General features: G+C 42.1%; 1 protein-coding gene across 2 annotated transcripts in view; it reads left to right on the top strand.

Annotated features, from left to right (window-relative positions):
* The first annotated feature begins 4,651 nt into the window (after positions 1-4,651).
* EGFLAM (EGF like, fibronectin type III and laminin G domains) overlaps positions 4,652-10,649 on the top strand; it is a 76,122-nt gene continuing 70,124 nt past the window's right edge. Inside the window, exon 1 of one of the 2 annotated variants that reach the window (XM_071801856.1) lies at positions 4,652-5,003. In XM_071801856.1, coding sequence (XP_071657957.1) covers positions 4,895-5,003 — 109 coding nt within the window. In that variant the 5' untranslated portion in view covers positions 4,652-4,894. The remainder of the gene's footprint in view (positions 5,004-10,649) is intronic. The other variant, XM_065861401.2, reaches the window with a different exon arrangement.

The following is a 10,649-nucleotide window of genomic DNA, read 5'->3' as shown; positions in this document are numbered from 1 at the left end:
CAATGTAATTAATTATCTGTTTTTTGTTACTAGTTAGACAATTATTAATTACAGTGATTAGTAGAAGTGCCAAATACATACGTTCATGAAACATTACTGTTTTCTAATTAAATTACAATAAGATACAAATTACTGTGATTTTTTTGTTATTGCTATAAAACTAAATGTAACCTGACAAAATAAAGTTTGCTGCTTTTCAGTTACGTTTACATTTATGAGGTTTGTATTTGAAAATTAGTAAGTCAATGGTCGTTCGTATTTTCAGCAAATTTATGAAGTTAACAGAGTCAATAAAAAGACCTTCACTTTTATATAATTCTATATATATCACATATGTAGATTGGTATAACTTGTAGTCAGTATTTTATGTTGGAATGAATATCAGGATGGCAAAATAGGTAGGATGACCTTGGTATCCTAAGAGGACCTCAAAAGGTCAAGTCTTTATGCACTTCTTTCAAGAGGAAAATTCCTGAAAATAGTCTATAGCAGATCATGGACAAATTGGCACAATGCCATGTATTCAGCATTTTCTTTTAAAAAGTTGTGGATTATTAAGAAGAAAAAGAGGGAGAAAACCAGAAATTTTGAACCTCTATTTAAAGAGATAAAAATCCATTCTTCATAATTTTGAAAATGTACTGATACCTTATTTCCTAAATGGAGCCCTACAGTATCATCACAAAAAGAACTAGAAAGATGTAAAATACCCATTTCATCATACATGCCTCCATTTTTATACTTCTACCTCAAAAGACTTCTTCATTGGTTTTCTTTCAAACTTATTCTGGGCTAAATATGTCCACATATGGAGCTACTCTGAAAAATGTTATAAATTCAGACTCTTCTTTTATCCCAAATATCTTCTAAGTGAAGGCAAGCCCCAAGGCAAAGATGTGGCTTTCTCCTCCCCTGCCATGAATCACAGTGGAAAAGCCTGCTAATCCCACTGGCCAGGCTCCTACACTCTCCAGTCCCTCCATCTGCTCACTTAACTGACCACAGAAAAAAGCTTCCTCATTTTTACCAAATGGTTTTGGGGTAAATATTGTGCTTCAGCTCCTTTAACAGCAAACTGCTTCTTCAGTGATGTATTGTAAAATGAAGTGTTGAAAAATAATTGTAGGGATTGATATTTTTTTTACTATGATTGAATAGTAGCAGTCTAGATATCTGCTAAAAACAATTTGTTTCATCATGAGACTTGATGTACCAGTTGTGAAGTTTACCCCCAAAATGAATCATGTTATGCTGGACCTCCAAAACCAGAAAGGGAGCCTATAGCCATGTTTGAACATTTGGTGCATTACATTCATTCTATTTTTATCTGTTGCTTCTGCAAAGAAAAGGTGTGGCGCTTGGTTTCAGCACTTGCAAACCATGCGTGACATACCAGCATAACACAGTTGCAAGTTGAATAGAGACAACCCTTCTGCATGCAGGGCTTTTAGAAGGGTCTGGGTACACCAAAGTATGAAAGACTGTTTCTCCTGCTTTCCCAGGACATCATTCCTAGCATTCCTGTTCCTGCATGCAGAGAAGGGCCATGTGTTGCCTCTTAGGAAAGAGATATGAGGGAAAAAGTCTGTGCTCTGTGTTGTAGTTCTTTGCTTCCCAGAGTAAGAAACTGTGGACTGGAGCCCAATTCCAACCCATAGCTACAGTATGTGATGAAAGGATGAAATATTTGACCTGAACACAGGTCTAGTACATGTAGATTCATGTGCTGGCTTAGTGTCTTCTCCAGTGGAGAACGTTCAGCAGATAATGATGGAAAACTGCTCCCACCATCATTAAACACCTGGACTTACGGACTTCCGAAAGATTGTGTCTCAGTCCTTATCAACAATTATATACAACCACTGCTGAACCAGAAACATGATGGATAGTTTACAGATCTATTATACGTACTCTCGATGGCAAAGAATTCTCATCACTAGCACAGAGACAGCTCTGGGACTGGATCAAATCACAGACCACTGATTAAAGCCGAATCCAGACAAGGAATGTTTCAGGCGAGGACAAGGAGAAGTAAATGGATGACTGTGCAGCCATGGTGTGTCATTAGTAACAACTGTGCTACTCTGGCACACAGAGTCCTCCATGATAAAGGTAATTTTTTCATCTGTGAGAGGATGATGTATCTCAGGCTGGTCTGAGACTGGCAGATTAATACTTCCCAAAACTCAGGACTGTCAGAAGTATGTGGTACACTTCACTTCTCATACCTTGTCCTGGATCAATGAACAGCATGGCATACATTTATCTTTTAAATGTTATTCTAAGTTTTAATTCTAGAAACTCCACTAAAATGCTTTTCCCTCTGGAGAGAGGTTGCAATAACAAATGTTTGCCAAGCATTGTTCATGTTAAACAGTATGCTACTGGAAGATAACTGGGGACTATGCCAATGAGAAGATTGTAAAAACCTTAACAGTGAGAAAGCCACTGGGATTCACCTCTCATTTAGACAGAGTTCAATGGGCTTGTGATGGATTACCTTTGCTGGTAGAATTTTCAAGAAGAGTGCCTGTCCATGTGTCCAAAACTGAAAATCTCACTCCATCCTAACAGAGGGCAACCTTTCAGCTTGCATGGCTGCACAGATAATCTTCCAAAACTGTAACTAAAATTTCAAAATCTGTCTGAATCTTACAGCTGCCTGAAACTCAGCAGTACGAACTTTTGTGATCCAATCAGTTTGGCCTCAATATGTCCAACTACTACTTAATCAGAGATTACTCTTGATTGATAGGTGTATGTGAGGGAAAAGACGAACTACAACAGTGGCCAATATGAGTGTTGCCAGAAAAGAAAGTCAGAGGAGAGAAGACACTAGAGATACAGGAATGAAAAAAGGAAGAAAGGAAATCAAGGAAGAAGAAAATCAGAAGTACCAATGTATGTGATGACAGCATGCTGTACAAATAACAATTGCTTGGACCATATATAAAGGAAGGACTTAGCTTTTCTCCTCACCTTGCCATGATCTTTTGGCCATCTTCTACTGAAGAGACAGCAGTCCCATGTGACTTGTGGGCAAATGTGGAGTCCAGAGTTCATTCTCTGCCTTAACTGCAGTTACGCAATGCACTGCAGCCCCAGACCCCACCAGGAATTCCTTCCACGGGCTCTGCACTTCTCCCACGTGTACTGCAATTCCTACTGCTCTGCAAATCAGGCTGACAGGGTGTGAGAGAGACACTACTGGCATCTCAAATACGCCAACAGTACTACTCTTCATCTCTAATTCCTAGAGCCTTGAGTGTGTTCTCCTGTCAGAGATCACCCTGAAACTCACATGCTGCCCTTTCTGAGGGAACCAGATTCCTGTTTCCTTGTCTTGTCTCTGAGGAACGTAAGGACTGTCCTGTCCACCATCTCCTGTGAGGATTTTGATTTCCCTCTTTAACTACCTTTTGTGGTACTTGCAGTGCTTTTACAGCATATGGGCTCCAACTCCCTTCCTCTGATCTTCTGTCCAAAAGGACTTCAGCACCATTTCCTTGTCTTGTCTCTTACTGCAAAAGGGTATAGCTTTCCTTATTTTACTGTCTCAGCATTGTTTCCACAGAGAGACAGCTTTTCCTCTGATCTCCTGCTGGCTTTTCCCCCACATGTCATGAAATTACAGCCTGGAACTCATTGAGCAGGGTATTAGTGTTACGGATTTAATAAAATTCAAAAAGGGACTGTATAAACATACATAATTTATATGGACATCAAAACCACTCAAAGTTATCAAAGCGAACAGCAAAACAAACAAATGAACCTCATTTCCAAAACAAAGCCCACACAAACCCTTGAGACATAACAACTCTGATGTTTCAGGGTTTAAACTGATCTCTAACCAACCAAGATTAGGATGAGACCTAAAGCAGAGGGTAGATAATCCCACATTTGCCTCATAAGAAGTTTCTCACACCTTGTTCTGTCTGTTGAATTTTGAAGACAGGATAGTGGACAAAACAGATCTGGCCTCTTTTCCCACCAATGCTATATTGCTCTGAAGGGATGGGTTGGGCTCCTTCTTGCTCATCCTTTCCTGTTTTTCCATGGGATCCTCAAACTACGTTGCTTCTCCTTGCCTTCCTCCCCCAGCCCTCCCTATCCCCTCTAATCGCCCCAGGAGTTTCTATATTAGTCTGAGTGGCTGGATTGGTCTCAGCCTCCATCTGGGGTGATTAGATTTAATTTATCCTCTTAATTCAGCAGCAACTTCCTCACTGAATCCTCTCCCTAGCTTCACATTCGCCCCTGCACTTGGCTACCACTTCATCCCGGTCCCTCTCAGGGAAACCAGGGGAAAAAAAAGGAAGAAACCATGAACCCAAGTGTTGAACCCAAGTGTTAAACCCAGTGCCCCCTGGGTAGAGAGGCAGAGTTTGGGACTCGAGGACATCACCCTGTGCAGGGGGTGGGCAGGGATGGCAAGGGGTCTCCGCTGAGGACGGGGGGCGCACCGCCCCAGGGCGCCCGCGGGGGTCCCGTGTGTCCAGCCCTCAGGCAGGGCCGTTCTGCCGAGGGGGCACGGCCGGCACGGGTGTCACCCGGCAGGGGACGCCCTGACGCCTCCATCAGGGCCGGGCCGGGGCCGGGGGCAGCGCCCCGCGGGGGAGGTGCCGAGCAGTGCCCCGCGCCGCCGCGGCCGCCCCACGGGCGGTGGTAATCCCATCAAAGGCCGGACCCAGCCTCCTCCTCCCTTCTCTTCCTTCCCTCCCCGGCCCTGCCCGGCGCGGGTACAAGCCCAGACGCTCCGCTCCACGCCGGCCTCAGCCCCGCTCCCCTCCCGCCTGCCGCCCAGACGGGACGCGCGGCGGCGCCCCTCGCCCTCGCCCGCGGCCACCGGCCCCCACCTCCCCGGCTCGGGCGGCGGCGGGGGAACGCGGCGCACATGGAGGTGCTGGGCGGCTGTCACCGCCGCTGCCTCGCCTGGCTGCTGCTCCTGGCTTCGTGCATCGGGTGCGCCGCGGCGCCGCGGAGGAGCATCCCTCGCCGGCAAGGTAGGGCGGGCGGCTGTGCCAGGGTGGGGAGACGCCCTTTCAGCGCCACGCTTGCACCCCGCAAAGTTTGTCGTCCCCTTATAACTGGTGTTGCTGCGGGGTGGGTGGAGGCTTCAGCGGGGCAGGGGGAGCTCGGCTGGCCGGGCAGTGGTGGCGGGGCAGTGCCCGACGCCGGCCGCTCTTCGGCGTCCTGCCGTGGGAAGTGAACTCGTCCGTGAGCTCCCGGGGCAGCCGAGGTGCCCAGCGAGGTGGTCGCTGCCCCCTGCTCTTCCCTGCAAGTCCGTGCTTCGTCCTCCTGCCCGCGGGTTGGAGAGGATGCCCAGGCAGTGGCAGGGAATGTGCCACTGGCAGCCGTCAAGTTGCAAAATCGGTGTGCGATCCACTTTTTTCTGCCATTTTCCACCCGATGCCGGTGGGTTCACTCGCGTTACAGACCAGGACCTGAGTGCTGCTGCGGAAGGAATTGGCAAACATTTTATCCTTTTTTCCTTGGAGCCCGTAACCTGTGGTGCTGCGTGAGCAGAGTTAGAAGCCAGGTGGACCTCTGTGCCAGTCAAAAGGTTTCTGATCAGCAAGGGTGTGCTTTGGCTATGACCAGTTGTGTGTGTGGTAGTGAACAGCATAAGACATAGAGTAGTAAATGTGAAAGAAAAAATGGCTAGGGAAGCAAAACTTTCATCCAAAAATGTAGTTATTCTGTACCAAGTGTGACATGGGATGCTTCAAGGTCCTGCTTCTGAGAATTACCTGTGATCTGCAGGAGAGTTCCTACTACTGTCAGGGGTTTTGCACATTGATCAAGGTGGTCCTTAGTGGTTGAAAGTTAAAAACTGGGACTCTAAGCAGCTTTTGCAGGCACTGCAGTCTGCAGTGTGTGAAACAGTAAAATGTAAACAGTGAGATAGGATGCAGTGCATGGTGAAGTTTGACATCCTGCATACTTAAAAAATTGTGCTAAGAGAAAATACATGCCCCAAACTATCTCAAACACTGGGAGTGTCCTGGAGTCTTTGAGGCCAACACTGATATTTATCCCTAACTTCACCAGGATCAGATAAATGGAAAAATATAACAAGTTTAGTAAATTATGTCAGTTCACAAAGTGTTTGCAGCTTCAGACCCTTTTCCTACATATTCCAAAGTGTTAATCTATTTGTATTTCTGCATTTTTGTTGTTGTTGTTGGTTTGTTTGCTTGTTTGTTTTTAATCAGTATTGTTCATTCTCTGCTCTTGTGAGTAAAAACCACAAATGCCTGTACAGTTGGAAACTTAATACTTAAATACAGCCTGAACTTAAAGCCCTTACTGGACAGATGGCTAATTTTACAGGTTTGACCTTGTCTCTTAGGGATCTAGTCCCATGATCCTTGGTTATCATAATAGCTACCATTAAGTACTGTAGGAAACTGGGCAGACAGATAGTTGTGAATGAGGTGATCGGTAACTTGCATTAAAATATTAGATATGTGAAGCTGGACATGGAAATCTGTAAATATTTTTTAAAGATTCCTGTACCACACTGTCATACTTGTTTCTCCTAATCATGGCAGAATGACAGACCTCGGGAAAATGTTTTTTTGTGCACTAAATTAAAAGAGTTTAAAGCTTGGAAACAAATTGTTTGTAGTATTGTGGAGGAGATAAATTAATATGCTAACATTACATTTTCCTTACTTTTGTTAGCTGCATATTTTATGTTCTTATATATATAAAACTTAAGTTATTTCAAGTTCACTGATGGATTCAATCATATCTTTCGTACTTCTTTGGCTGTGTAAGAAGTAGCCAGTTTTATATGGGAACAATTTTTTCAGAACCTGTGAAAACATTTGAAAATCCACTTGTAGCAAGATTTGAAGAGGGAAATCCCCCAGAGAGTTTATGTGCAGTGGTATATGATTTAAATCCTATCTACATTCTGCCAACAGCTATTGAAACTGCAGGGCTTTCGATAATCCCATGTCTGGGTCCCTACTGTGAAATGTTGCTGTCAGAACACTGAGAACAGGTATAGTTCCAGGTAGTTCACAACTCTGCCTTGTTCTGCAGGGTATCACGTGCCAGGCTAAGAGTGAAAGGGAACTGTCATTTACTCACACATCCAAAATTAATGGGTGAAGAAGATATAAGATACTAAAAAGTTCATTAAGATTTTTTTTCTTTCATTTTGCCCTTTTAATAGAAGTCAGAATTGTACAGAAATTGTTACTGAGGGGAAATCAAAAGGCTGTATTGAGACAGAATTGATAAAACCAGTTCATCTTCAATAATGGGAGCTGACGGGGAGGTCTGCTGGGTCTGAAGAAAAAAAGAACTGTCAAATGCATCTCCGTTTTTCCCAGTTTTTTGTTCAGGGCTTACCTTACAAGGATCATTTTTGTAATCCCAAGAAAGCAGCAAAGTGAGAAATACGTCTGCAAAGTTAAAAATAAGTCGTAAAATGCCCACAAATGCAACTTCTTAAATTAAATATCAGGGAAAAAAAAGCCATCGTGCTCAAATTTGAAACATCCTGATGACTGCTAAGCTCATTTGAACATTTATTTACAGTTACATTTGCTGGAGACAAGGAAACAGGATGACAGACACTTTAGGAAGGCTTAAAACAAATCCTTAGACACTGTGTGGTAAGTTGCGTAGTTGGGAACAGATTAGGCTGGGATTCTCTAAATCTTGTGCTCTCAGGAGCTGGCACTTGTGTTGCTGCTTCCACATTGTTTTCTTGCTTTTGTCTTCTGCAAAGACACAGATTTTTGCCACTTCTATTTCAAATTTCAGTCAACTCATTGAAGGCTGGTAAACCTAAACCTAGGTCCCAGTGTGCAATACTAATGCTGAAGTAAACACAATAGTATTGCATTTTAATTGTTCTGTGATTTTAGAGAATTATAGGAGAAAGAAATGACCACTTAGCCATTTTCCCATGGATGTTCATGTTGTGAACTTGTTGCACTATATTGCATTGTTCCAGTTTTAGTATCAGTGTAAAGTTCCAATGCCCTGTAAAATATTGAAACTGTTGAGCTGGTCTGCACAGAGAAAATAAAATATTCATATCTCATGCTTAGGAATCCTCTTCATTTTTATATATATATATATACATACATATATATATATATATAGATATATAATGCTTATCAACTAATATAAACAAAGAATTTGGCTTGTATTCTATTCTGTTTCCCAGATGTCCATAACAGTAGACTTCACTGGGTTTGTGTGTAAATGCAGGAGGAATCAGACCTGTTAAAGTATGAAGAGTTCACAAGAGTGTAGCATTCAATATCAGGGCTAGATTTTCGAAACAGCCCAGCTCCCTGGTCAGCACTACAGTAATTTACTTCTTTTTCCAAAGAACTTGGCACTGCAAGACTCGAATTCTTTAGAAAATCTGAGCTACCGGATGCAGAACACTTTTGAAAGTCTAGACCTCTCTAGGTGTCAAAATAGGTCAAACTATCTTGAAAATCTGGACTACACATACAGAAAATGCAGCAGTCTTTGGGAAAGAAGGTGCTTAATAGAGGTTTTTTTTGAACAATAGAGTAAATTGTAATTCACTGCCATAATAAATACCATATGTAAAGTGTGCAACAGTGAGGTTGGTCTGCTGTTGAATATAAAGTGTGTGAGAAATGGAATGAGTCTGAACCCAAGTGATTTCTAATGCAAGGGTTGCCAGGCTGTCAGAGAGGGTGTGTATCAGTGAGCTAAAACTAACACAGAGATGTGAATAATTTATTTTGGGGACGATTAATTTTTTTTTTTAATTGTTTCAGATGTAGGCCGAACACGGGCTGTCAGATGTTTGATGCCTTCAATGACAATAAAATCAACTAAACACAGATTACATTTGTATTTGGTGTTTATCAAATTTGGGTGTAAGTTGTGTCACAACTTTATATGACATTTTCATTTAGATTGGACTCGCTCTTGCACCTCTAGGGTCCGTACTGTGGTAAATCCTGAGAGCACCACTCAGTGCCATCACCACCTCGTGCAGGTACACACATTCCCATAATGCCTTCTGGAGCAGCAATGGGAATGGACTAAATTATTTCACTTCAGCATGTTACCTATTATGTCACTGTTAGTCACTCATTTGCAAGTATGTTTTCGATTTTAGTTAGTCTTACTCTCAGCAAAACAAGTTGTGTCCTTTCCATGCTGAAGTCGTTGTCTTCCTCTGTAAAAATAAACTTGCCCTAAATGTTTTTCTTGGACACCATTTTTGCAATGCCCTCTCTAAAACTACTACACAGACTTCCACCAGTGTTCAGAAAGGTACAATTAGCCAAGAAGTTTCAAAAAATTGGTGGAATTATACCTATAGCAGATATTGGGGTTGCCAGTGATGCTTTGGAGAAGAGGGATTGTTTTGCAGTTAAGTCACTAGAGTGAACCTTGGGAAAGTTTTGTGTTCTGAGGATGTCAGAGACTTGCTTTGAGGTTTTGCCAGTCCTTCCCTGATCAGATTTTCAGTTTTCACAGTGGGGTTAGAGTGGTTTTGTGTTTTTGTCCTTCTCCAACCATGCCATACTAGACAGTACTAGGACTTCTGTAGGGTACTCAAGACAACTCTACCCCAATTTTAGTCAAGGCTTCTGTGAGTGGCAGGGATTCTGAGCATCAGTCACCCAAAAGACACCCTGAGGAGCCCAGGAGTACCAGAAAATGTCAGTGGATGGATTCTCTTCAGTGCCCCACAATCTCATCAGTTAGCTGAAAGTACACTTAGGAGTTTCCTATTCCTCAAATTATGCTTATATTGGTACTCAACCTTATACCTGATTCTGCTTCTACCCCTTTCATGTGGTCTTACTGAAAACAACCAACCAACCCCAAAGTAAAATCCAAAACAAACTAAAAAAAAAAACCACCAAACAAACAAAACCAAAACCAAACAACAAAAAAATAAAATAGGTGTCTAACATTGTTGCTTCATGATGGATACTTAGGACTTAAAGGACCTTTACACAGCTTTTGTGCCACAATGAAGTAAAATACTAAAATAAAAGGTTATTAAAAGTTTTTATCATATTAAAAAATTATCAAAATATATAAAAGGTGCCCGACATCTGAGTAATTTACCATGAAGAGATCTTTGCAGATTTTATTATTTCTTATATTAAAATGTGTATACTTTGGTGCTTTGTTTATCAGTGAATGTGCAACAGTGGTCTGTGATCATATAATAAAAGACTTTCTAAACCATAGGCACACAGGAGACTATTAGCTATGTGATCTTGAATAAAATTTCCTAGTGGTTTTCTGTGCAAATGAATGATCTGCCTAAAAAAAACCCCACATAGCAGACAATACCCAAACCTGTTCTTCATAATTAATTCCAACTGAAGGGAAATACTTTTGGATAAGAATAGGCAAGATTTTATTTCCTTTGCTTTTGTACTTTTAGTGAAGATGCTTAGGCATGAAAATCAAATTAGTTATTTCATACAACGTGAACATCCAAACCACAGCAAAATATGAACATTATTTTTTCAGATTTTGCAGAGTTGCTGAGCTGAAAACAAGCACGGCTGACTTCATCTTTGAAAGTAACTGCTTTAGGAGGGCACAAATGACTGAAAATTGGAGGCTTAGAGGAAAAGCTCTATCACAACAAGGTGGCTAACAGAAACCTA

The sequence above is a fragment of the Patagioenas fasciata genome, chromosome Z, assembly GCF_037038585.1.
Source record: "Patagioenas fasciata isolate bPatFas1 chromosome Z, bPatFas1.hap1, whole genome shotgun sequence".
In the NCBI taxonomy this organism is placed as follows: domain Eukaryota; kingdom Metazoa; phylum Chordata; class Aves; order Columbiformes; family Columbidae; genus Patagioenas; species Patagioenas fasciata.
Note: the sequence above shows the minus strand (reverse complement) of the source record. Positions and strands in the feature narration are given on the sequence as shown.